The following is a 27,362-nucleotide window of genomic DNA, read 5'->3' on the forward strand; positions in this document are numbered from 1 at the left end:
TCAGGCACTTCTAACTTGCCAGATCAGTGTAACTTTTCACTACTAATAAGCAACACAAACTTAGGTCAGTTAAGAAACTGCATAGTAACTTCCAGATAAGTAGCTAAACCTGTTGGAATTCAAAGGCAAAATTTCCACCAACTTCTTTAGCGCCAAGTTTTCAGTCAGCGGATTGGAACCTAAAATCATAACAGTTTTTACTCAAGTAAAATTCTTGGTTAACTCAATGTAGACATCCGAGTCGAGGCTCAGATGGGTTCACAGCGAATTCTTCACACTAAAAAAAACCACGTGTAGCGCATATCTGTAAGAGGTTGTATAGACAAGAGGAATAGTTCTCTTCCATCTTTTCTGCTAGGAAGAGTTCAACTAAGTCAGATGAGTGCTATGTAAAATCTGATTAAAAAAACCTCAAACAAACATCACACACAAAGAAACTAAATCCAGGGTGCCCCAAAATTAGTCTCTTGGTAGTGCTTCTGTCCTTCTTCTACTGTCCCCTACTATCCATGAGCCTTCCCACTACCCACGGATCTTCTCCCTCGCGCTGACGTTGAGCAGACCCTGCTGTGCCTCAGCCGTCCCCGCACTGAGCTACCCGAGGCCGTGCTCTCATTGGCCACGTTACATTTGCGGAGAACCAGCACACACCTGGCAGAATCCGTTAGCCAGGAATTCACATCGTGACTGGCCTCTAATAAGCATAATGTAACAGCTTATAAATATAATATAAAATATAAATAAAATAATAACCACCCCATTTATTTCAAATAGTAACCACCCCGTTTATTTCTTCCATTTGTACTGCTTTTAGAAGACATCTTTGAATTTTGGTAAACGTGCTATATTTGCTTGTTTAAGTAAAATCTCCAAATGTCAGAGAACCTGCAGGGCTTTTCTTGAAACGAGTTCCAGCTGGGTATTTTCACAAACGTAAAGCTCTGAATGACAGGGAATCAAGAAGGATTTGGCCCAAAGCAACATCATACTCCTACACCACATTTTGCCAGTGTTTAGTTAGCATTTATGACACTGTACTTTTTTCAAGGTTAAAATAATTTTCACTGTCTTTCTGCGAGGGCTGAGGAAAAGAAGCCAGGGCACTGCAAGGCATTGCGCACTGTCTGCGTCTGGTAAAAATCAACCACAGCCCTGTGCCAGGAATGTCGCTAGTTTTGTACTGGAACTTCATTCTGTTTACTGGAAGTCTGCAAAAATGCTGTTAAGCCGAGTAGGTCAGGAAGAGAGAGCACGCAAAGAAAATTCAGCGTAGATCTTCTGGTAGTAATTAAGAAAAAATATTTATGTTAATACCTTCTCTTTCTCACACAACTGTGACGCCCTTGTTTTACCTCTCTTCTATGAGTGAGCAAGATCTGCTCAACTGATTCCCAAGCTCAGCATCATCAGCAACGCGCCCTCTTGATTGTAAGATTCTGTAAGATTGTAAGATCTTTTCTTTGGTTTTCTAACAGAGAGCCAAGAAAGCAAGCACATAAAATAAATCCACATTGTTCATAGTTCTGGAAAGAGTTAATTTCTACACGTATTATTATCAACTCTTTTCAAATGCCTTGTACCATCAGTGATAAGCAGATGTGGTGACAAGCAAGTCGCAGTGACAGATGACTCTGCGCAGTTCGTTAGGACTTCGGAGGCTGCTAATGTTGTTTCTGAAGGAGGAGGGAAAGCTGACATTCCTTCTCTGGAACTGGATAATCTAAAAGCAGGAGCTAAAGGATGTGCGCTTGGAGCACGTATGTGAAAACCGCTCAGTACTGGATGACAATTCACCCCCCATGCCTGTCCAGCAGCTCACAGTTAGTTTAGTTTAGTCTCCTAAACTAAAATTCTTAAAAATTTTTAAAAATTCAAAACCAGAGAAACAGCAACTAGCCTAATTAGAAAATTATGATGTATTAAGTAAAAAAATAAAATTATTTTAATGCAAATGGATTAAGACAAATTTCAAGACAAATTATCACCAGTGTTTTAACATTTATATATTTTGTTAAGGAGCAGCATTTACACGTGAACAATTCCGTTGTAATCTTCTGGTGGCTTCTGAGAATACCACAAAGGAAGGATATTACGATGAAATTTCAAGCCCAAGTCCCACTGCAGCCTGCACTTATCCAGCCAGCCTTGATTGCTTCTACTGCTTGGGCAACCCAGCTTTTAGAGAAGATTGTGAAAAACTGTTCAATATGCTCAAGAGGAAAAAAGTCAGCTCTTGGCTTTGCCTTTTTTCGCAGGAAGTCGTCCTGTTGCTTCGAGGTACTTGTTAATAATTTCTTCTTGAGTGCTGGGCGAACATGGTTGATATTTACAGTATTCCATTGTATATTCACCCTTTCCCTGTAGAGTTGGAAGAAGAATGGTCAAAGTGAGGATGTTAAACATATAAACTTGTTTAGGGCATCGGCCACACCCTAATCTGTGAAATAATACACAAACTCGCCAGATTTAAATGCATTCAATAAGCACATATATCATTAAAGAAGCACATCTTAATAACGTGAGCACTGCTGTCAAAAATCTCTTCTACTTGCAGACATTTGTAATTTAATGCCTCAACTTTTCCAGCCTGTGAATTCAATACCTTTACGGATACCTATCACTTTGTACTAGTTGCAAATTTGAATCTTTTCCTCAAAGTACGAAACAACTTATTGGCCAGAAATGACATAGCTAATGATAGCTATGTTAATTAAAAAGCAGTTGAAGTAACAGTAAAAATGCTAAGGTTATTCACCTATTCTGCATTTTGGTTTGATTTTTATCGCTTTTACTGCTGCACATGTTATGTGTATGATGATGCAAATCAGCACACTTGATTTACAGAAATAAATATGTTCTAGTAAAAAGTACTGAGCATACTTACCTCTGTGCCAGACCTCAGCTCAGTGGCGTATCCAAACATATCGTTCAGTGGCACCTAAAATCCAAGCATACTATTCTTGTAAAAAGGTAATTTTCCATCAGCTTTGTGTTATCATCCAATTAATCTCAATTATGATATAAAGAGTCATCAAAATCTGGTGGTCTTTGTAAACAGTACTGATCAAATGACGTATTTTTGTGAAGTACCTTTTATTTAAACTAATTTATATTCATAACGTGTTTTCGGCAAGAAACCCCAAAAATTTTAGAGTGTGAATGCAGCAGATACCAGAGCATCCCAAATTCAGCAACCTGCGTCACCAGATAAGAGATCGTAACGCTTGAAATATCTCGAGACCGCGGCTCTAGACACAATTCATAAAGCAGAAGTGACGCAGGGTGCGGCTTGTCATTAGCTAAGGCTTCACTGAAACAGTTCACCCTACCACCACTGTTAGACGTACACTTCTATACGACCTCACGTGAGAACAAATATATTTTCAGAAGGGACATAAAAGAAGGGACACTGACAGCAAGTCATTTGCATTTATCTGCAATTATTACAGTTAATGCAGGTAGCAGCTGGAGGAAGGCAGCTGACAAAAAGACCTTCCCCCTGAACTCTGTGCACCTCTACTGCCGCACAGGTGTCTTGCCCTCTGAGGCAGGACCGCCAGCCCGTCTCAAGAAACCGGTGTTCTGTTCCTTTCTCTGCCACCATGTGATTTTACGTTAAGTTGGCTTCTCTGGAGCAAGACAGATAACAGGTTCACCAATAGTGTACGAGCTGAAAATTAATGTTATGCTTATGCACTGAAAAACTAATGCTGTGTTTATCCACTGAAAAAACTGGCTACAGGTTTACGCATATTAGTCAATAAGCAAAACAGTAATGGAGCCGAAAGGCAAGGCAGGAAAAGAAACGGTCAGGAACCAGTGAAGAACACAAACCTCAGCATAGAGAGTAAAGTAACCCTCTGTGCCGTCTTGTCCTGTGATCACTCCGTGACGGCGATTAATTCCAGCTATCACTGCTCCTTGGAATTCAGTGGGTGCCATCACCTCCACTGCCATAACAGGTTCAAGTATACGCACGGCAGCATTTTCCATAGCTGGAGAAAAAAACCACTTAACTAAATAATCAAACATCAAAGAACAAACCTGGTATAATTCAAGACACCCCTATACATGGCAAAGAAGCGCTTCATGGTTAATGCTAAGCGTTTCTTACATCAGTGGGGGAAAACAATAATCAGCTATGTGGAATTCCAGCTCCTCTGCCTTTTATTCCCAAGACTGCAATGCTGGGAGGCAGACAGTTTGATAAAATGTTCTTTTCATACCCGTCTAAGAATGAAGCTGTTGGTGTTTATTTATTCTAGGACAACTAAAAGGATTATTGTGCCTCCCTCAAAATTTCTATAAACTCTTGCATATATTCTGCTCTACAAAACTGGCCACACTTTAAATACATGTGTGGATACACGCAGCAACAAACAAACCCATAGAAAAGAGCTCGTTAAATTTAGCTCTGACAATACAGAAGCCAGCAGGATTATGCGTTCTAACGACTAGCTTTATACCTTGCTTCAGGGCTCCTTCCCCTGCTCTGATGAAAGAGATTTCATTAGAGTCCACCATGTGATGGGCACCATCGTCTAGGACGAACCGGACTCCAGATATCCTGTGCCCTGACACTGGACCTTTTTCACACGCTTCTCGGAATCCCTGTCAAATAACATCTCAAAGTTAGTTGTTTGTAGACAAAAATGAAGCTTACAAAGGTGGCGTTAACAACAGCCTATAAAAGACATTCAACTTCAAAGAGAAAACAACAATAACAAAAACGCCAGGAATCCCGTATCTACCCAATGGACCTTCTTGCTTGATAAGATAATGAAGAAAGTAACAGTGGGGAAAAATTGTCATTCCCAAGTGTCTGAAAACTTTGTATCTCATTCTTTGGCACCTCAGTTTGATACTGATATTTTTTTTTAAAAAACAGAAATCATGTAACAAGCAAAAGTACAAGAAAAAGAAACGTACTCAGGATTTTGCTTTGTTAAGGGACTGTATGACCAAAGACTGAAAGAATGCTCCACGTGGAAAGAACTACTCTAACCACTGGAATGAAGAACAAGATTCCTTTAAGAATACATGCTTTTTCCAGGATTTGGAAAAAAGCTTTTAAGTCTTGCATCATGGAATAATGAAGGAATTATTTTAGGAATTCAGAGATTATGCTAGGTACTACTTAAAGCAGTATGTGATAAATTACACAGTTACAGAGAGACAGACACAGAGGAAGACCACAGAAGAGATGAAAAAGAATATTTAGAAATTCATGCAGGAAATCTAGCTTAATTACAGTTTCCTCCATAACTGGCCTCAGCGAAATCACAAAAACGTTACATATTTCGGGGTTAGAGATGACAATCACGTGGCCACAATCAAAAGCAGAAGAGGGCCATTAAAAAGCAGATTCGACAGGAGGAGGCTTGTTTGACTGTAGGGAAAAAAAAAGTAGGAAAGCCTACTTCTTGGAGTGCTGCACTGCTATGGAAATAGAGCAAGCACACACCACCAAAGAAAACAAACAGCAGCTTCTAAATTAAGTGGAAAACCTCGGAATGTAAAATATTAAGCAAAGCCACACAAATTTGACTCTGCTTCCACTGAGGTAACAGGAAAAGCCTCCTTGCCTGGAGCAAGGCAGTCACAGTAAACGCAGATGGCATAGCAGGAAAGCAACAAGAATCGGTATTTTTCGTATCGTACACACACACAAAACACTTTGTACCTTTTCAACAGCAGGAATGAATTGTTTTGGAATATTTGTGCCAACGGTTCTGTCTTCAAATTCTAATTTTGTGTAGTCCTCCGGATCCAGGGGCTCAAGAACGCCTATAACTTTGCCGTACTGGCCTGCTCCGCCTGTCTGTTTCTTGTGTATGTATTCAAACCTAAGAACAAACAAATCCCCCCAGAGAATACCGCGTTACTCATTACACAAACCATGCTCTAACTGCAGTTTTCTAAGGAAAAAGTTCCCATTCTCCATTTTGGTTTATTCCATTTGGTTACATGTAACCAAAACGGCTAAATGCCACTGCAGCGGCAGAAACAGCAGCTGAGGATACTTAATGCCCAAAGAGGGAGTTCTTCACCATTCTTCATCTTGCAAGCAGGAAGCTGAGAGATTGTAATGGGTTAAATCTCTCCAAAAACAACCACAAAAACAAGCTGCTTCTCTGTGTGGCAAGCAAGGCTAATAAAGCCTGCTTACCTTTAGGCTTATGCTTGTTGTTGAGTGAATAGCAGTAATTTTTGTTGTTGTTTCCACACATACCTACAGTTTCCACCTACAGAGTACTTTGATGTTCGGTGCAGACATTGAACAAGGGGGTAATCGGGGGGCAAATCGTCAATATGAACTGTTAAAACTGGCGGGATATGAGGTTTCTCTGAAACATCCACCCCCTGTCCCACCCAGCTGGGGTGGCCGGGCTCCAGGCCGGGGGGGACACACGGCTCCCCGGCGGTGGGACAACCCCCGCCTGTCACGGCCCGTCCCCGCACCGCCCTCGGCCCGGCAGCTCCGGGCGGGGCGGGAGGAGGTGGCCCCGGTCCCGGCCGCGGTCCCGGCCCGGCCGCGCTCCGCCCCGTCCGTTTCCTACGGGAAGAGGAAGCGGGTCCCGCCGCCATGGAGGTGCCGCTGAGCCACGGCCTCGCCAGCCGGGCGGCAGCGCTGGCCACCGGCTACCTCTGCTACCGGCGGGGCAGCCCCGGGCGCGGGCTGGCGCTGCGGAGCCTCCGCCGCGCCCGCAGGGAGGTGAGGGCCGGGGGGGCGGGGGGTGACCGGGACCGGTGTCTGGTTATCTGCTCGTCCAAGGGCCAGCTTGTCTCCGTGGAGGGAGAAATTGGCAGGAATTCATAGAATCACAGAACGGTTTCGGTGGGAAGGGACCTTAAAGTCCACCCAATTCCACCCCCCTGGCCTGGGCAGGGACGCCTCCCACCAGACCAGGTTGCTCCAAGCCCCATCCAGCCTGGCCTTGAACACCTCCAGGGATGGGGCAGCCACAGCTTCTCTGGGCCAGTGTCTCACCACCCTCACAGTCAAGAATCCCTTCCTAATATCTCATCTAAATCTCCCCTCTTTCAGTTTAAAACCTTTCCTCCTTGTCCTATCGCTCCACTCCCTGATCCAGAGTCCCTCCCCAGCTTTCCTGTAGCCCCTTTAGGGACTGGAAGGGGCCCTAAGGTCTCCCCGGAGCCTTCTCTTCTCCAGGCTGAACACCCCCAACTCTCTCAGCCTGTCCTCACAGCAGAGGGGCTCCAGCCTCTGATCATCTTTGTGGCCTCCTCTGGACCCGCTCCAACAGGTCCACGTCCTTCTTATGTTGGGTGCCCCAGAGCTGGAGGCAGCACTGCAGGGGGGTCTCCCCAGAGTGGAGCAGAGGGGCAGAATCCCCTCTCTCGCCCTGCTGGCCACGCAGCTTCTCATCAACCACCACCCCCAAGTCCTTCTCAGGGCTGCTCTCCATCCATTCTCCACCCAGCCTGTGTTTGTGCTTGGGATTGCCCTGACCCAGGCACGGGACCTTACACTTGGCCTTGTTGAACTTCATGAGGTTTGCATGGGCCCATCTCTCAAGCCTGTCCAGGTCCCTCTGGATGGCATCCCTTTCTCTCCAGCATGTGTCAACTGCTCCACATAGAACTGATGAGGGCAAGGCAAGGCTGCCTCCAACAGGCAAGGGAACAACCTCGGTGGCTACTGAACCTCACTTGGGAGGAGGATGCTCTTTTCGTGACTACCTGGATTTGCTGGTAAACCTGCTAGAACAGGGGTTATAGCAAAACTAACCTGCTTGCTTTAAGTCATTGTTGCAGATACTCCCCAAAAAATATGACATGATACAGTTCATAATGAAGTGCAAAATAATATAAGGAACCCAAGACTCTTACCTCAATATTTAACCAAGCAGCACATTATTGGACAGAATCATACGGGGAGCCCAAATATGGGAATTAAGTAGTATACAAGAGTAGGAATGGACGAGGAGTTACTAATCAAATGTTGCACCAGATGCATATTAAATGAGTGATCTTAATACAGCAGGAAGAAATAAAAGAATATCCTGGCTCTGCACAGGCCCTGCAGAGAATGGCACTGCTGCAGTGTGCTTCGGTATGCAAAATAACTCAATTTACAAAATAAATGTTATTAATTTTTCCTTATTTAGGACATCGATGATGTTGGGCATAAGTACTATCTGGAATTGGAATTAGAAGACGTCCTTGACAAAGTGAGTTCAGATTTATTTAATTAATACATTCTGTGGGCAGAAGCTGGCACTACTGATGTGTAATAAAAAGCCATCGCTTTATGCTCCTGATCCTAGCTGAGGCCAGTGGGCCCGCCAGTTAATAATAGCTGGTACTGTGCTTCAGTTTTTTCTATACTGCAAATCAGGTAAAAAAAAAAAAAAACAACCCGAAACAAAACAAAAGGCTTAACTTTACCAAAAGGGAACCCCCATTTTCTACACCATAAAAACCCCGAACATCTCATACCTAGTACTATGACACAAGGAAATGCTTGAGGGATAACAAGGACATTTCAGTGTCGTTCAGTTTCAAATTGGAATTATTTGAACCCACTACTCCCAGCTGAAGAGTGACAACACAAGTGACATTCTGCACCACAAACACTGCCCTTTCTATCACTGCAGAAAGAGAACTGTCCTTATGGTAGAGTCACAGAAATACTATGAATTTAACCTTGTCTTAAAGAATCGCAAATCTCTATGGGCCAGACTCAGAGGAAATGGCAATTACATAAAGAAGGAAAAAACATTTTAGAAGTGCAATTACCAATATTACAAATGTATTTAATCAAGTATTAATACCCATAATTAACTCTGTAACAGGACAGTACTGTTAACTGCACTGCTGAGGTTCTTTATCATCTGGGCAACAAAAACATTGCTCCAGATGTGCAATTCACACTTGAAGGAGAGCTTAAGAACACAGATGAAGCAGATAACATATTCTACAATCGAGTCAAGAGCCTGGAAAAAGAGCTTGTGGCAGAAAACATACCAGGTACAAAGAAGGGGTCTGGGCGAGAAGGAAATTTTTGAGACCATGTCCTCCATGGCCAGAAGCAAACCTGAGCTCAGCTGGTGGTGGTCCACAATCTGTATGGGAGCCCCTTCCAAACGAGCAGGGGCCGAGGGGCTCAGGCCATTAGCCCTACTCTCAACACATGCTGCTTTGCTTTCTCTTATTAGGTTGGTGCATCAATCACAATACTACTAAATATATTCCTCATTTCTGAAATCCAGAAGCTATACGTGATTTGCATGTGACTGTTCTTGGAAGCCTCCTGCTACTGTCACCTCTCCCTTTACCAGCGTCCTGCTCACTGTTTGTGGCTGTGGAAGGTCTCTGACACAGCAAGGAACATAAGCGCGTGACTTTTACCACCAAACCCTACTATTAGGTGATGAGGTTCTGTTAATGGCTGCAACTCCACGACTCTTGCTTCATGTATGTTATTCATTTTGTTTGCCAGACAGCCACGGCAATGTGCCCCCAGAAATGGAGCCCATCCACCTGCTAGCGTGGGTCGCCTCTGGCTATGTGATATGGCAGAACTCAACGGAAAACACTAAGTTCCAACTCGCCCAAATTAAACATGTGAAGCAAGTGGTAAGTTACCATCAATGCCCTGCAAGAAAAATAGCATTTAAGAGCTAAGCAGGTGTGGCGTGTACTAGAGTACAGCTGAAGGTAAGTTCTTAAGCAAGAAACCTCAACTGTGTCTGATTTTCTTGGCCTGGTTCATTTTTATGCCAGTATTTGGGTTTTATTCCACCTACTCCTTTCCTCTAGCAAATAGTGAATGCTTGAGTGTTTAGTTAGATCACTCCTCCTCTTCATAAATTTTGCTTATAGAAGCTGTGTCTTCTTGGCAAGAGCAGTATTCTATGCTTATTTAGTTAAGAAAATTGACTCTTCCACTTGGAGGTCATCACGTTGGTTATGGTTTTATATTACTTTCCTGCCTTTCATCTGTAGTGTAAGCCCAGCTGACAGTATTCTTGCATCTGCATAAGATGCACTGGAATATGGTACTTTATCTCTTGATCTACACCATGATCTAGCAATCAGTCACAGTAATACTGCTTGACATCTCTGCGATAGCCATGTCTAGACAAATAACAATGGGCTGCCCCTCAAATTCAATAAAACACAATCTGCGTCGCTTTTGTTTGCAGTACTGCAGTCTCCAGCCATTTGCTAGTTCACCTCAAAATGCTAATCAAGAAAGAAAATACTGATGTAATTCCACTCTCACCATTAGCTTTTTTACTTTGTTCTTCCCAAACTTACTTTTACTGATTTTTAACACTGGGGGGGGGGGAGAACATAAAATTAATTTTTAGTTGAGCTGCATCACTTATACTAACAGGATGAGCATCAATTAAGTTTATGATAAGAAAACTGAATTCAGGAAGATGTGTCACAAGACAGAAAGGGAACAGAATACTTCAGGACAAAATGTTTTCTATTTTCGCTTATTTCTGAGTGGTTACAAGTGAGGTGTTTATCTTGAGCAGATCTGGATCTGCCCTAAGCTAAGAAATAAAAGACTGGCAAATCTCACTACAGCTATTCAAATTAACTGAGTCATTAGCTGCCACTATCAACAGGCCTTGCAGACTTCTTGCCTGGATCAGGCTTAACTGATAAAGCCACTTCCTTTCAGAAAAATTATCATCAGAGCGCAGTTTTTGGGTTTGTTTTTAAATTAATAGAATTCTATAGATTCTCCCAGTTCTTCTCTGTTCTATTTGGAGAAAATACACTGTGAGTTAAGAATAACTTCTAAAAGGATGGTCAACTTTAAATTCAAGGAAATTTAGTATGTGAGCTAGGATAAAGGAGCAGGACTTCGTATTTAGAAAACCCACGTATCAGGAGTCTTCAGGACAGACTTCCAGAGCCTCAATGTTTTGCCACTCAGAACAGCCAGTGAAGTCCCATGAAGTTCGGGGTATAAAGGAAAGGGCAGAAACTCATTCTGGGAGCACGATTTGTTAATGTTTTGCTCCCTCTGATGGCAATCTGTAAGCAGTTCACAGGTGCTGCTGGACTGTGCACAAGCAACATTTAAAAACCCTCCTTAACAAACCAGATGAATTTAAGGATAAGGGAGACAGAAGACTACTTAGTTTAAACTAAGTAGTCTACTTAATTTAAACTAAGTCAGCTGTCATCTCTTTAGTAATTTTGTTCCTTTTCTTTTCCCTGAAGAATAGATACGTAAAGAATATACTCTAAAGGCCGGTGCGTATTCTGTCGCTCACACAATCACACAAACTGATAACTTGTTATCCACTGTAAGGCCTCTGGAGTGCGTTCCAAGTCTTATCCTACTGACAGTTTTTTAGGATTATTTGGGTTAAATTAACACCTTGTAGAATCGGGTGTTCCGTTCCCAAATGAGTTCCTGAAGTTGAGATATATCTAGCTTCTTTAAGGGAGGAATTAGCACAGTTTGAAGTTTCACATTCAGTCTCTCAAACGCAGTTTTGGAGTTGAAAGAAATACAAAACAGTATCTCTTTGTCTTGTTATAGTGACTAAGCTCCATCTGCTCTATTTGTAAACACAAGCTGCCAGAGAACCGATTCACTACTTTTAAGATGGTGGAAGCCCCAGATTTAACCCTTTTCATTTTGTCTTTCCAGAAAAGAAGTGATGAATATCTTGAATTTGACTACATGATTCTACTTCATGACATGGTGTCCCAGGTAAAGTCTTGGTTCTAGAAAGCCTTTTTTGTTTTAAGATTGCCAACTCTGTAACCTCCAGCTGAGACACGCAGATGGTGGGGCGGTCACAGATCTGCTGCCTGCAGGTCAGTTAGCAAACGGGATGAGATTAGGCAAACAATGACTATCTGTCCCAGCATTACCGTCTTCTGCCCCTATGCAAGCAGGAGACACCAGGTCTCCACCTTGTGTCAGCAGACAGTAATTTTCAGCTATTTCTGGACCCTTCTTGGGAATGGCAGAGGTTCAACACACTGGTCATTCACAGCCCTCTCCTCTTGGGAGATCCTGTTGCCAAACTGGCCAGGGATAAAGGGAAGAAGCAGCTGCCAGCATCCTGGACCGCTTCGCTGCATTCCAGCTGGAGCTGCAGAGTGCTTCTACACTAGAGGACAGTGATGGTGAACCAGTACACAGAGGCATCATCTACCCCAGTAGCTCCCAGAAGCAGCAGAAACTTTGGTTCCCAGAACAGTACTTAGATTCTATGGTATTCTGCATCCTAATTTTCTGATCTGAGCAAGTGTTTTCCTAAGAAAAACACAAAAAATTTGAAAGAGTTCTCCTTGATTGTGCAACCTCCTGTAATAAATCATCCACTGAGAACAATTAGAGATCTCGCTCCCTGCTTCTAGCTCCACTGCTTCCTACCCTGCTGCACTCTCAGTTCAGTTGGGACATCTGTAGTGGTTTTACATCCCAAGTTTTCTATGAAGAAAAATTCCCGAGAAGTAGTAGCTAACTAATTGCAGAACAAAAGCGTAGGTTCTTCACTGTGCCCTGTTTGGTGAGGGGCAGGTGTCCCAAATTATCAATAGCACTAACAGTAAGAGGGGTCTAACATAGACATGCTTGAGCTGCAAAACTTGCCTAATGAAAGAAAAATGTACTTGCAGCAGTAGGGAGCACAACACAGGCTGAAAAAGCTTGCAGGAGAACTTCAGATATTTGGACAGTTCAGCAGGAGTGTGTGTTACAGTGCTTACCCTGCACTGTTACTAGTGCTTGAGCAACCTACTTATAATCAGTCCAGGTATGGCTGTATCATAGCAGTCAATTCCTGATCAGTATTGTGCAAAGAAAATACCTTCTCACTTTCTACAGTTGTATTTTCTACCCACAGGAGATCATTCCCTGGCAAATGACAGTTCTCTGGCACCCACAGCATGGTGTTCAAGTAACACAGGACAGCTGTCAGCCAAAACATGTGTCGGGATAACAGACCACCTGATACCGCCATGGAAGAAGCTCAAATGCTACAATAAGCATTTGAAGGGAGGGCAGATAAGTTGGTCTGAGTGGACTGGCAATCAAGGTACCAAGAAGAAAGTCCTTCCTCCATTAACAGTTTCCTGTACATCATGCTTTGATCTGATAATTCGAAAGGCACTTTTTTTTGCTACGTAATCAAGTTCTGCATCAAAATAAATTTTAAAAACTTCTGTTGCCAGAACAAATACTTACGGCACAGGTTTGGAGATGTTCTCCCTAAAGGCAACTTTTGGCTTTCCCATGGTGCAAGGGCAACCATATTCTCTTTCCATTCGCTGCAGGGAAAAAAAAACAAACCAGAATGAAATGCAGCGTTCTTCCATTGGAAGAATACGTTGGAAATTATTTTCTTTTTGAGTCTTTCTGAAATGAGAAGCTTAATCAGGGTTAACCTTGGGGTTGGATTGATTTTTGGGGTCCTGGTGGGGGTTTGTTTGTTTTTTTTGTGTTTTTTTTTTTTTTAAATGTTACAAATAATTCACTGTCATTCCGTACTCATCCTTGTTTAGGGGCTATAGCTTTAACTACAGGAAAAGGGAACAACAATAATTATTTTACTCAAGTTTAAGTTTTCCAAGACAAAAGCCATCTTTTCTTCATTTTGTCAACATTTCAGATACATCTATTGTCTTAGACTAAAATAAATTATAAGCATCAACTTGAAAGAAACAAATAGATCACTGTAACTATTCCCTCCTGCCTGCATTGTCTCTTATTATGGAATGATACATTTAAAAACACAGAAACAGAATATTTCTCTCTCCTGTAGGAAACAGCTAACCATAAAATTAATTATAAGCAAAGGCTGCTAAAGCAAAGCATAGTGCTTAATACATTTTTTTACGGATTTGAACCAGAAAATAAAAGTATTCCAGGCAGAGGTTTCATTTAAATAGTTTACAAGCCTTCAAAATAGAACCACTGGAGAGAAAGAATCTTCAAAAGTTGACTGGGAAATTAAAGCTCTTCCCTAAATAGCCGGCATTGTTCATGTTAATGCCACGGTGCTTTCTAGTAGGAAGATCTCAAAATTCTTGTCACACGATAACCTTGATTTACACAAAAGCAAGCGGAGTTGAGCACCTCCAAACATCTTGTAAACGTACGTGTGCTCAGGCACCCAATTACAAAATTGGTCATAAAGGCTGGCATCAGTTAGCCCATCTGCAGATACATTTTAGTTCTTAGCCAGAAAGAAAGGAGAATTCTTGGTTGGGAGAACAGTCAAAAGCAGAGCCCATGGAATCTGCTTTCCAAATTACCTGGGCATAGATTTCTAAGTGCAGTTCCCCCATTCCTGAAACAATGGTCTCTTTGCTCTCATCATCAAAATGGATTCTAAAAGTAGGATCCTCCCTTGTAAAGCGGTTCAGGCCTTTTGAAAATTTGTCGAAGTCATTCTGAAAAACAGTCACACACAAAAGGAAACATTAACTCAACATCCAGAAGTCACGCAACAAAAAGGCGTCAAGTTTTCCCATCAGCTGCTTAGCATTTCTACTCTCATGAGGTTATTTGGTGAAACACAGCTATACATTTGTAACTGAATTTATTTATCCCTCGAGTTACTTCAAGTCCACGTTTATGCAGGTCAAAGACATGCATCCTGATGGCTAAATGATACCATCTAACACAGTCACGTGCTGAATGATCGATGTGTTCTTAAGTACTTTGGATAGAACATTTTAAAACACGGCTCGTTTTAGTCTGTGGTTCCATATTTAACTGCTAACTTACATAAAATAATGAAAGCAGCAGAGGAAAGTTAACTCAGTCAGAAAGCAGTTGAATTACAGGCTCCTACCTTGTTGGATGGCTTCATGGCTACTGAAATGACAGGATCAGGGATGTGAATTGATTCCTGCAATGACCATAAAGGAAGAGATCATACAATCAAGTTCCACTGCACCTGGTGATGCTTTTTTTCCAGAAAAGTTTGGTCACAAAGATTCTGGGTTACAAACAGGGATGACTGTTTTACTTATCTAGCTTGTATCTAATATTATAGGGTAACAAAATCTGGCAACTCTCCTGAGCTACAAGGCTGTAACATAATGCACGTGTACTGCCAACCACAGTATTTCCAACGCTGTTTCCTAGGTGAGAGTTGATTTCTGGATTTCACACTAGTTAGAAGACTCGGCTTCCTATCAGGTTAAAACTGATGTATTTAAATACACATACAAATACATAGCGTAATACTTTGGGGTAACAGCATCCACTTCTAACAGCCCAGAACAGTTCACTAACACTGAAATAACATTTGATGTCAAACGTAGTGAACAAGTGTGTATCTCTCTTGCACATACCATACCTTCTATATATTCAGGCTCCTTGAATTATAACAAAAAACATTTGCAGTTGCATACACATCAAAATATATTTAAACTGAACAAGCGATTACAAACTTTTACAACAAAACCCTGGTAAATTCCAATGCATGAAACATACAGACGAAAAGGTGTACTCACCATGGAAATGTCAGTACTGGTTTTATCAGTGAACGTATCCCCACTAGCACAATCAATTCCAAACAGCGCACATATGTCTCCTGCATAAACTTCATTTACATCCTTAAGAAAGAAAAGTTTACTGTTTAGATAACACTGAAAGCTATATTACAAACTACACCTGGTTTTAAGAAGATATATAAATACTGTGTTTAAAAGCTTGAAGTTAAGGTCCTTTGAAAATTCCAACTTTGATAAAATGCTCTGCAAATCTTTTATCTCTTTATTCAAAGCACAAAAAGGAGACCTCAGATTGGATGCTAACTTGTTCTAGTGCAAGGATGTGAAACAAGCAACATACCGTGTTTCAGGCAGTCCTGACCGAGCTGTAGAGTTTAGGAATCTTAAACAGAGAAGGGCAGGATTTGCACAAGTTTCAGAATCAATTTTAGTTTAAGAGTTTTATTCAGTAATCACACAGAAGGAAACTTTTTTGTATATTTTGCCAATCCTAATTCCCCTCTCCCAGAAGTACAGGATACAGAGATATCTTATCTCTGTATCACCACAGCTAGCTTTCTTTAGCTATCACCTCAAAGACAATTTATAATGCTTCTTGGGCAAAGATTCTTCCACTTCAGTGGAAATAATACACTAGAGATCATTCCATTTTCTTGTAGAGCTCTAAGTGCTACAGGCAAGTATGAATTAACAACAAAAGCAGAAGTTTGATATATCACATCCTTCAAATATAGCTGAAAAGCAAGAAGCTTGTTTAGAAAGAATGGTTCAAAAGGCAATCCCTGTGGGCTGTACCTCTCACACTCACCTCCATGTTGTCTGAATGCATACGGACGAGTCTTTGTACACGCACTTTCTTCCCAGTCCTGGTGTTATAGATATAATCAGATTTCTTCAGCATCCCCTGATAAACTCGAATATAAGTTAACTGCCCAAAACGGCCAGCCTGGAATCAAAATTCATTAAAAATCAGATATAAACCTCCTGGGAGTCAAGACCACTACTATTCAAAGCATGATCTGCACTGACTGAAGAAATATTTCTGTTTTGAATTTACACACTAGACATGTAAATGGAACTTTTTTTTAACAGTCTCAGCTTTCACTTGGCTCTGGAATGGAACTTGGCATCTCCTGGCAATTTTCTTCTCCAATTTTACCAGTCCTAAACCTTCCCAACAGACACATACGTCAACTAGCAATTTGGCCAGCCACTTTCCATATGAAAATCTGAACTGCTACTCTCTAGGTGGCAAATAATTTGTTTGGTTAAAACCGCGTGTTTTCTTGATACATGTGTGGATGTTATGGTTGAAACTGGTTTGGGTTTGTTTGTTTTTTTTTTTTAAGTTAAATTTAAATTGAACTTAAACCAATTTTAAATTTGTTCCACGATAAGTTTTGGTAGTACTATCTGTTTGGACCCAATCTGTTTTCTATTCAAATCACAAATAATGGATCTGGATACCTTCCTTTCTCCTTCAGGGATAACACAATGTGAGTACAACTTTTGCAGTTCCTCTGCAGAGGTCAGATATTGGTAGCATGAGAAACTTGCAAGCAATTGAATAAAGTCAGCTAGGTAACGTCCTGGGCATCTGTTCTCTAGAAACTTTCAGTTTAGCTTTACCATATACATAGTGACCAAGTAAAAAAGCCATCACATGCACAAATAGATACACTAAAAATACAAAGGTTTAAATGTGTACTTTTCCCCAAAAATGAAAGGCATTGCCCAGGCATCAACAGCAAGCCACCAGCTCAGTGCATGTAGGACTTAGGTACACCAACAGTTCTTGCAGGAAATGCCCTGCTTCTCCACTGTTTTTGCTAGACTAGAAAAGAAACCAGTAACAGCTTACCTCCAGTTTAAAAGCGAGGCCGATAAAAGGCTGGGAATCATCACGAGCAGAGTTCAACAGAAACTTGGATTTTTCCTCAGAATCCCTTAAAAACAGGGATGAAGAAGGAGTTTACGTTATGAATCAAACATGGCAGTCTCCTCTAAAACATAAACCCAACCTCAGAAAGTCCCAAGGGCCTTCAGTTTCACAGGTTTATAGCAGAGACTTAATGATGCTCACATACATAGCTCACATAAGCTCAGAAAGTACCTCAAAGAAACTGCAGCGGACCCCAAAAAGGAGGTCGAAACTATGACAAATATCACTAGTCCTTTGTATCATTCAACTATTTTGCCCTGAAGGCAATTAATCATACGCTCAAACACAAAACATGAGCAAGTCCAGTTTTAGAGTGAAGAGACATTGCAGTAACTCTACTGACAACGCTCACAAGCCACGTGAGAAGTTTTAGTCTACCCCAGTAGGCAGATGTCAGAGGCAGCGAGAGGCAGAGCAGCACTGAGGACTCAGTCAGGTAACCGCTTGGAGAAAAAGCCATCAACTGTATTTATTAGCACAATTTCTATTTAGCTATTATTATATTATCTGAACAACTCAAATACATTAAAAAGACCTGGCAGCCACCCCTAAGCCATGACTGGAATGTTAAGGACTATTCACTGGCTCTAATGCTGGGTTTCATGCTTCCGAACTGTGAAGGCACATCTACTTCAACAAACACATCCAAAGAATAAAACATTTCAGATGCGCTCTCTCCTCTACTGTAGGCAAGGTTTTAAGGGTTGCCATTAATTTCTAAAGTACTTTCTCATCAGATAATAGTGTTTTCCAAATTTAATGTGTGTTAAAAGTACCAGTATAAACAGTAACCCTCAAACGAGAGATGAGCTTGCTTTGTTTTGGAAGTTTGTGCAAAATTATGTATTTTGTTAGTAATGTTTCCTGCTACGTATTACACTGCTTTGGAACCTGATTCCAAGACCACTTTGTATGCTCATGAATATACTTACCCCTGGTTAAGAATAGCATAGTTCTCAACCTCTGAAGGATTGGGGAGATATTCCAGGACGGCATCCAGCAACGGCTGCACTCCTTTGTTCTTTAAAGCACTTCCCACCAGTACTGGTGTAAAGGACTTCTTCAGCGTTGCTCTTCTGATTGCAAGCTGGAAAATATCAGTGCGTTACTATCCTCCGGCAACAACTCCAGGAGTCTGACGCAGTGCCAACCAAGCAGCAGGCTAGATTCTCTCTCTCTCATTGCCGGTCATCTCTACTTCTGGAGTAAAACAGCCGCTCCCACACAGTCTCCTGTACAACCGTTTACATAAGAGCCTCCCATAAAACTTGCTCACCAGAATTCTAGAGAAGCGCGAGGTATTTTTTCTCCACTCATCTTAAATTCAACTTAAAAACGAAAATGCCCAAAATAAACACAATAATAACCCCAAAAATATTCAGAAGTAGTTTCTTGATTCTCTGCTAGTAAAGCCAGGATTTCTTCATTTCTGTTTTAGATGTCTCATTTACACTATTGAGTTATGTTGGGAAAAAATACACATTTAAATTTGTGAAAGTGAGATGACATGCTTCAATATCTTTAAACTATAGAAAACTCTTCTAAAAGAGGAGGTTAGGTAGGAAAGGGATATTTGGGTAAGTGCCGTGCTCATCATTTTTTGATGAAGAATGTCTTAAAATCACAACAGAACAACCTACTCGCATTCATCTACAGACCTAATGAAGTTGCATCAACCGTCCTGGGAATCTTCTCAGGATATCGCAGCAAACTGAGCAAGACAAACTAACTGCACAGTAATCTCATGCTTATTCAGTGCCTTTCACCCAAGCACCACACAATGTTACAAAGCATAATGGAGCACCTACAATTTCCACAACAGGGATCATAGCCACCTTCCATAACGGCGGACAGAGGTTATTTGCCCCCCTCCCCACCTTGCAATTAATTACGCAAGCCAAGATTGCCACCTCGGTTCCACCTCTCCCTGCCACTAGAGGATGCCATCTCCCCATGCTTACTGAGGCCCTCACTCCAACCGACAGCAGCTCCTGTCTTCTTTGATAAGCTAAAAGAAATGTATCCTCATTGATGGCCAAGATAGTTAACCATATCATCTAATCTGGGTGTTATTTAGAGTACCGATGGTTAAGCTGTCTTCATAATTAACAGAGAGAGCGGTTCCTTAAATTTGTTGGTGTAATGACTTCACAAAAATAATACAAGGAAGAAATCCTACATCAGCAATTCTGCTCATCTAGCCCACGTCTGTTCTCATATACCAGAGCACTGGAAATATGGCTGTGTTGATGCCCGGTGTTTTCATTTCGCCACGTTTTCAAATGAAGCAACATGACTGCAATTTATCCTCATTAACAATTACCTTGGGGAAAAAAGTAATTTTATGTTCACATAAAGATTATTGTCACTGAGTGCCCCGCTGAGTACCTGGGACACATCGGTTCCTTGAGCACAGCACTACAGAAAGCAGCAAATTAGGTGATGTTTAAGTAGCTGATCTTCAGCAAACATCATATGCTATGGCTGTAGCATCCAGGAGTGATACTTAGCATCATTTTCACAAAAAGATATTTTCAGTGGAAACTTGGCTGCTGGCCACTGAAAGAAAATCCATCTTCAGGGACATATTAGTACAAATTAACCTGCATCTGCAATACTATAGCCATTAGAGCTGTAATTAATTGGCTTTCAGAAGTGGGAAGCAGAGGCATGCTGAATAGACAAATTTATCTTGGTAACAGATTTCCCTCCCAGCAGGAGCTATCAAAAATAGCTTCCTGCTAAAAATCTCTCACCTCTTACAACAACAGAGCATATTCACATCGGTACCATTCCCTCTGCCAGGTGAAGGACAGATCCTTACCGGTCTCTAAAATTGCTGGTTCATTTCTGTCTTTAGCGAAGTGAGAAGGGCTGCTATGGAACAGGAATAGCTCAGGCTTCATAAAATAATATTTGATAACTGGAATAACTAAATGCCTGGTTATCAATAAGAGATACATTTGCATGGTACATCCGAAAAACCCCTTGTGCTTTTATGTCTCAAGTTGAGTTGAGATATACAGAATCCTGCATACTCTTCTTAGAGACAATAATTACCACTAAATCACCCACACAGCCAAAACAAACAAGGACTGCAAACCCTAACAGGGAAAGGGCTACTGCACAGAGGCAACCAGCCAGTGATAATGGGCAAAATACTCAGAAGATGACTTAAATATCGAAGCTATCTTTAAAGTAGCAACTTCAGTGATCCCATCTGACTCGAACTCAGCTGGCCTAGCAGGCTCCACTCAGAGAAACAGCTCCTGCTTATGACGTTTATGTCTCAATTCGGCTTGTCTTCTTCAGCTACCAAACGAAGCACCCAGCCGCAGGCAAAGAAAAGCAAAAGGAGGTAGCAAGTGCCATGTTGGGCAGCCTCCAGGCTCCAGGGAGACTCCATGCAACACCACCGCTCAATGACAGGCTGTTCTATCTCCAACAGGAGCTCTCTCCAAAAAAGCAGTCTGCCTACACGGCTTCTCCCACTGAAACAGGCTCTTCAGACCTCACTTTTTATTTAATCACATTAAGCAATGGGTCTCGTGTAGCTGTTTCAATTTTTGACTAATTAATAACTATTAACAGCAGGCACTAGAAGATTACTGCTCAAGTTAACTTCCAACGCTAGCAAGAGGTGGTGGCCAACAGCAAGATGCATCACACAAATCCTTACACTGAGCATGAATTAAGGGCAAAACCCAACCACGTTGAGACCAGGCCTGCAAACCATACAGCCCTCAGCGCGGTTCCCTCATGCTACGGTCTGCCAAGGCACAAAGCCCAGCAGACTGCTGTGTGTCAACAGCTACAGGTCGTTGTCTTGAGTTACACACCTACCCCACGGGGCTGCGCAGTAAATTCAAACCAGCTTAGCACTTCTTCTCTAAATTTACATGTCCTCAGATTACCTTTATGCTCACGGCACAGCAGAAGCAGGTCCACATGCACCACAGGGTCTGCTATGCTCACACCAGGACAGCGAAGCTTTTGCACCTGTCCTGACTAAAGCTAACACCGCAGTAATTCAAGAGGCACCATTAGTCAACCACTATGCTGAAAGATGGGACTGCCATCCACATAACAATTGCTACAGTACGTGCAGATTGCCAAATTGGACACAGAACAGTCTAAAAGAAGGAATCCACGTTAGTCTGCTGCCCAAACGGATCTCATCCTGGAGTGAACAGTGGCAGGACTTGCACAAAGACTGTACAGCTGCAGCTGATCTTCCTAGGCCTCCCTACCGCCTTTTATTATGTGGACATGCGCTTGAAGAAACAGCGACACCAAATCGTCCCGAGAACAAATACTTTTCTGTAAGCATCCCTTTATGTTGGCATGTTTGCCATTCCATATCTGAAGTATTTCATAAAATTAATCATGTATCATTTTTTCCCCTCTTTCAAGAAATGCAACTCTTCTTTTTTGAAAGTTGTATTTTGACCTGGATTCATTTCCTCTGGAGTCTCCAAGTCAAGTCATTCCAGCTCCCTTCTACTGTATTGCTCTTTTCACCTCAGGTGGATGTAAGCAATGCAAATACAAAGTAAGGCAGGATCTCCTAGGCACAAAGACAACTTATGGCATCTCAACAACTGACCTGCTGTGGGATGTGAAGCAAGCCAGACCCATCAAGGTGTAACATGGCAAGGCACCAGAATCACAAAAATTACCAGATATACCTTTGAGCCATTTGCTGGTCCCTAAAGGGCACACGCAGGCTTGGACTTTACAAAGCAAATGAAAAACACATTTGGAATGGGCCCTTCAACAGGGAGTGAAATGGAAGTCCACCTGTGGGAGGTGACACTCACACCATGGAACTCAAGTGAACAAGATTTCTTCATGACTTCCAGGAATTTTTATTGGAGTATGGGGAGGAGGGGGAATAGGGACACAAAAGAGCGAGATAACTGCTACAGCAAGAATAACCACAATAAAGTTACCTTTAACTCAGCAGCTGTAGGAATCTTTTCTTCCAAAAACAGCTCTGCAAGATGATCATCCGAGTTAGCAACGCATTCAATCAACTCCCGACGTCTCTCTGCAGCCTCAGCTCTGAACTCAGCTGGAATTTCATCATACCGAAGAGTCTGGCTACGCATACATAAATAACATAACCACTCTAAAGGAATACCACACAAATCAACCTTTCAATCACTAATTATTGTGATGACCAGCCTGACCAAAAAGATTTCACCATTGACATGGATATTGAAAGAAAAGTCACTGAAGAACATCAATGTGTTATCTTTGATGCTTTAGCAGAAGACAGTTTCTTCCCACTCATGGCAGGAGTTTGCAAGGATGCAGGATAACCTGCTCAACAACCTCACCCACATCTTATCTTCATCCCAGTAAGCTCAAGCCAAACATACACTATCGGTTCCCGTTATGAAGCAAGTCCCCTATTTCTCAGGGTGGCAAGCGTGGCTACCACCCTTTCACACTACTGCAGGTAGCCAACAATTCACGCTGCAGCTACCCATCACTAAACCTGACCCTGCAGAATCACTTTGCTGTAACTTGGAGAGCTGAAGGGTGATATTTCAGCCCAAGCACAAACTACATCCCTAACTTTCTAAAGGGCAGGCTTTTTCACCTCTGAAGAGAAACTGTAGGTAGCATCACTCATACGAAGAGTTGCTCCAGCTAAGAAATATGCAAGTTTCAAAACTTACCCAAGAGCACCATCAAAATATATAGCTCTTTCTTCAATAAGATCTATAATTCCTTTAAAGTTTCCCTCCAGCCCCATTGGAATCTGAACAAAAGCCGCATTGTGTTTTAACTTGGATCTGAAAAAGTGAGCAAATACAAATTAGTTCAAGAGAAAAGTCATTTCTATATATGTCCTCCAGATGGTCTTTGAACAACATCCCATCCCTACAATATCCCTATCTTTTGTTCTTTGGACAGTGCCAAAAACCTACCAAAGCTGATGAAAACGCCTAGTTGCATTTTAACCTGAGTGACTGCCAGCCCTCTGTATCCCACAGAGTGATCAGCTTTCATGGGAAAGAAGGCAGTGCAAACTGGTTTCAGATTAATTACTTGATTATGGGAGTTGCTTCTCCCTTAATGCATGTTAATGAGTTTATCTCCCAGATTAAATTAGGCACAGAAAGGCTGCAGGTAGGGTATCCGAACTTCTGGTATCCGAACAAGAAACCGTCCAACCCTGTGTCATCTCCCTGCTGTGGGCTACAGCACGTTTGCTATCAGGATCTACGGAAAATGTAAAGGTTGTTTTCAAAGTGGCTCCAAATATAGTTCCATCAACAAAATAAATATCAAACGCCCCACTCTCAGTCACTGCAAGCCTGGGCTGACACTAACACTTGTTTTCCTTGAGAAAATGGAGACTTATTATAGGTCAGTTTAAGATTTAACCTCAAATCAGGTATTATCCTCCAAAACTGTGACTATAGACCCCACAAGATAATGCTTTTCAATATTCTTAGTATTAATCTGCTATATGAATTATTCAGAATTATTTCACAAATAATTTTAAGTGATAAATACCTCAACTGCTGCACAGCTCTGGTTGGATTAGAGCCCAGTCTGTCCAGTTTATTGATGAATGTTAAAAATGGCACACTATAACGTTTCATTTGCCTGTTCACAGTTATTGTCTGGCACTGAACTCCTCCAACAGCACAGAGAACCAGAACGGCTCCATCGAGAACTCTCAAAGATCTCTCCACTTCAATTGTGAAGTCCACATGTCCTGAGTAACAAAAAAACCCCATTATTCATAGGCGATAAAAGGTAATGAGCTTCATTACTGCAGAAAAGAGCAACAGCCAACAGAATCGGTCTCCATCTGTAGAGTCCTATTAGCTCAACTTGAGTGACTAACGAACACAAAGATGGCACTATGCTCTTTGTATACATGAAGGAACAGGAATCTTAATGCGTTCAGAACTGTCATTACCTGGTGTGTCTATGATGTTGATGTTGGTGTCTTTCCACATGGTGTATGTTGCTGCAGACTGAATTGTGATTCCGCGCTGTCGCTCAAGCTCCATTGAATCCATGACAGCTCCAACTCCATCCTTACCTTTCACCTTAGCAAAAAATAAAAAAAGGAAAAGAAAAAGAAAAAATTTAGTCCACAGGAGTTTACTAAGAATTTCACATGTGCAAGGGTGATGCTTTATATACTGCGCATCATCTTTCATGCAGTGAAGAAAAGCAGACATGGCAGAATCACTTGTAATTCCTGAAATACAAACAAGTTTGGTGTTGGTTTTTATTGCAGCTGCACCTGCAACTTCAATGCATTTTGCTGTCCTGAGGATCATTCCTGAAAAAGGTTATCAGAAATCTGATGCAAATTATGCTTCACTGTAAATTTAACAGGCTAACACACCCGAAGCTAAAAATTACATCCTCATGTCCTCTGTTTCTCACAGTCATCTTTGACGACATCAAAGGAAATATCTATCTTCCATTGTATATTTACCATAGAGATAGTAAGGGAGAAGTAAGTCTTGAAATAAGATTTGAAGCGTTGTGAAAGAGGGAGAACACTGCAGTAAAGGAAGGATTACTTTCAATCTCCTTGCCACCCACTTATTTTTAAAGGGGTATCAGGGAAACCAGCATATTTTTAGGACTCCCTCTCCAGCTTGGCCAGAAGCACCTCACCGGGCCCACCAAGCATGGCTCCCCCACCCCATGCACTACACCCTGCATTCGAATGAGTCACGGCAACATCGCAATGGCCTCCAAGAGCAGCTCTGCTCTGGACTCCTCCAAAACGCTTATATCAGTGTTTGTATCAACGTTTATAAATACTTAAAGGATGGGGCCAGGCTCTTTTCAGTGGTGCCTGGCAAGAGGACAAGAGGTAATGGGCACAAACTTGAGCACAGGAAGTTCCACCTAAACACAAGAAGGAACTTCCTTACTTTGAGGGTGGCAGAGCACAGGAACCGGCTGCCCAGAGAGGTGGTGGGGTTTCCATCTCTGGAGACATTCCAAACCCGCCTGGACGCGTTCCTGTGCAACCTGCTGTGGGTGACTCTGCTCTGGCAGGGGGTTAGACTGGATGATCTCCAGAGGTCCCTTCCAACCCCGACCATTCTGTGATTCTGTGAAAACCCACCTCGTGCATTTGCGCTATCCTGCCCGTATAGAAGAGGATTCGCTCCGTTAACGTCGTCTTCCCCGAGTCGATGTGGGCCGAGATGCCGATGTTGCGGATCCTCTCATTGGGGAGGACTCCCGAGGAGCAGTGCCTGCAGGAGTTCAGGAGAAACTGAAAGGCAAGAGATGTTTTAGCCGGGAGCAGATCAAACACAGCGTGCTGTGCCGACAAATAAACTTCCAGCCAAACTGTTTTTCTATGGCCTCCAATCAACGTATGGCAAATTGGTCATTCAAAGCAAAACGGCCTCCCCAAGCGCCCACAGGGCCACTTCTGAGCCCCACACCTGGCTCAGCGAAACCAGGCAGCCCCTCCGCGCCAAGTCCCACATTCCAATCCCGCTGTACATTCCCGGACTTCCCTGCTTTTCCTCCACTTCATTCGACCGAGCGGCTGCAGGTTTTCCTGCGGTGCTTTCGGAGGGGTCTGTTCCCTCCCTGCCACCGTCCCCTCCTCCGCGGCTCTTCACCTCCCTCCCGCCGCCCTGGGGACGGGGGAGGCCGACACGGCCCCGCGCCGCGGGAACCCGACATCTCGTGTCCGGCCTTCCCGCGGTCACCTCGGCCCCACGCCTGGACGAGCTCGGCCCTCACAGGCTTCGCCCGGCCCCTCCGGGCCGCGTCCCTCGCAGTCTCCTCCTCAGGGCGCCCGCGCTGCCTCGCCTCGCCTCGCCTCGTCTCGTCTCGTCCCGTCCCGTCCCGTCCCGTCCCTCACGAAATGGCGGCGGCCGGTACCTGCAGCTGGTGTTGCTGCTGCAGGCGCCGCCGCGCCAGGCCGGCCCGCAGAACCCGCAGCATGGCTCCGTCCCCGCCGCCCCGGTCAGCCCCGCCGCCGCTTCCGGGGCACCGCGCATGCGGAGCGCGGCCGGGCCGGGAGGCGGGGGAAGCGGCAGCGAACGGTGAGAGCTGGGAAACGGCGGTATGGGGTCGCGATAGAGGAGAGGGGATGAGGGGGAAGGTTCCTGCTGGACTGGTCCCTAAGGATTTCTTGGGACCGAAGCCGTTAGTATTTTAATTAGCGACCTTGACAGAGTAATTAGGATTCATGATGCTGAAGCTCGCTGATGGCAACGTTTGAAGACATAGAATCACAGAATGTTTTGCGTTGTAAGTTCCACCCCCCTGCCCTGAGCAGGGACACCTCCCACCAGACCAGGTTGCTCCAAGCCCCATCCAGCCTGGCCTTGAACACCTCCAGGGATGGGGCAGCCACAGCTTCTCTGGGCAACCTGGGCCAGGGCCTCACCACCCCCACAGTACAGAATTTCTTCCAGATATCCGATCTAAATCTACCCTCTTTCAGCTTGAGGCTATTAGCCCATGTCCCATCATACCACTCCCTGATCCAGAGTCCCTCCCCAGCTCTCCTGTAGCCCCTTTAGGGACTGGAAGGGGCTGGAAGGTCTCCCTGGAGCCTTCCCTTCTCCAGGCTGAACACCCCCAACTCTCTCAGCCTGTCCTCACAGCAGAGGGGCTCCAGCCCTTTGGTCATCTTCGTAGCCCTTTGTGTAGGATGATGCTGGGTGGAGCACAGGTACCAATTTATAACACTTTGAATGTTGTGTTAACATAGCAAGAAAGTTTCGGTTAAGTCAGCATTAGAAACAGACAAACAGAATAACCCAGCTCTTTGATCCGTTACTGTGTGTGACTTCCTTCTAGTAGACAACACGATGAAAGAGAAATTCTCACATCTAGCATCAAAAGCATGCATGTGATGGCTATTGAACAGGTGGCACGCCAAGGTTCATGTCATACCTCAAGGAAGCTATAGTGTGTACCTATA

The 27,362-nt window shown here is 43.2% G+C and overlaps 2 protein-coding genes across 5 annotated transcripts; one reads left to right on the top strand and one right to left on the bottom strand.

Annotated features, from left to right (window-relative positions):
• Positions 1-1,924: 1,924 nt before the first annotated feature.
• On the bottom strand, positions 1,925-26,419 carry GFM1 (G elongation factor mitochondrial 1). 3 transcript variants are annotated; one of them, XM_074591254.1, is made up of 18 exons: positions 26,312-26,419; positions 25,536-25,688; positions 24,360-24,492; positions 23,948-24,152; positions 23,104-23,220; positions 22,369-22,519; positions 18,349-18,503; positions 17,336-17,420; positions 16,283-16,420; positions 15,475-15,576; positions 14,808-14,864; positions 14,266-14,403; positions 13,196-13,278; positions 5,684-5,846; positions 4,467-4,611; positions 3,835-3,995; positions 2,885-2,938; positions 1,925-2,358 (listed from the first exon to the last, which is right to left on the bottom strand). In XM_074591254.1, exons 1-18 carry the CDS (start codon positions 26,372-26,374, stop codon positions 2,227-2,229), a joined length of 2,235 nt encoding a protein of 744 aa, XP_074447355.1. In that variant the 5' UTR covers positions 26,375-26,419; the 3' UTR covers positions 1,925-2,226. The 3 variants fall into 3 exon arrangements, with proteins under 3 accessions (XP_074447355.1, XP_074447356.1, XP_074447357.1); XM_074591255.1 differs by having other exon boundaries at positions 26,171-26,394; XM_074591256.1 differs by having other exon boundaries at positions 26,137-26,386.
• Positions 6,565-13,697, top strand: LXN (latexin). Of its 2 annotated transcripts, XM_074591262.1 has the most exons (7): positions 6,567-6,715; positions 7,582-7,716; positions 8,133-8,195; positions 8,820-8,994; positions 9,467-9,603; positions 11,648-11,710; positions 12,855-13,697. In XM_074591262.1, exons 1-7 carry the CDS (start codon positions 6,587-6,589, stop codon positions 12,948-12,950), a joined length of 798 nt encoding a protein of 265 aa, XP_074447363.1. In that variant the 5' UTR covers positions 6,567-6,586; the 3' UTR covers positions 12,951-13,697. The 2 variants fall into 2 exon arrangements, with proteins under 2 accessions (XP_074447364.1, XP_074447363.1); XM_074591263.1 differs by lacking the exon at positions 7,582-7,716 and having other exon boundaries at positions 6,565-6,715.
• Positions 26,420-27,362: the final 943 nt, after the last annotated feature.

Source organism: Larus michahellis, chromosome 6 (assembly GCF_964199755.1).
Source record: "Larus michahellis chromosome 6, bLarMic1.1, whole genome shotgun sequence".
NCBI classification, from domain to species: Eukaryota; Metazoa; Chordata; class Aves; order Charadriiformes; family Laridae; genus Larus; species Larus michahellis.

Excerpts from the sequence above, each read along its gene's own strand:
- LXN (XM_074591262.1), top strand. The coding sequence starts at position 6,587 with ATGGAGGTGCCGCTGAGCCACGGCCTCGCCAGCCGGGCGGCAGCGCTG. Across the intron at positions 6,716-7,581 it reads TCCGCCGCGCCCGCAGGGAG|CATGTGTCAACTGCTCCACA; the intron begins GTGAGGGCCGGG and ends CTTTCTCTCCAG. Across the intron at positions 8,995-9,466 it reads TGTGGCAGAAAACATACCAG|ACAGCCACGGCAATGTGCCC; the intron begins GTACAAAGAAGG and ends TTTGTTTGCCAG.
- GFM1 (XM_074591254.1), bottom strand. The coding sequence starts at position 26,374 with ATGCTGCGGGTTCTGCGGGCCGGCCTGGCGCGGCGGCGCCTGCAGCAG. Across the intron at positions 13,279-14,265 it reads ACTTAGAAATCTATGCCCAG|CGAATGGAAAGAGAATATGG; the intron begins GTAATTTGGAAA and ends TTTTCCCTGCAG. Across the intron at positions 3,996-4,466 it reads GGAAGGAGCCCTGAAGCAAG|CTATGGAAAATGCTGCCGTG; the intron begins GTATAAAGCTAG and ends TTTTTTCTCCAG.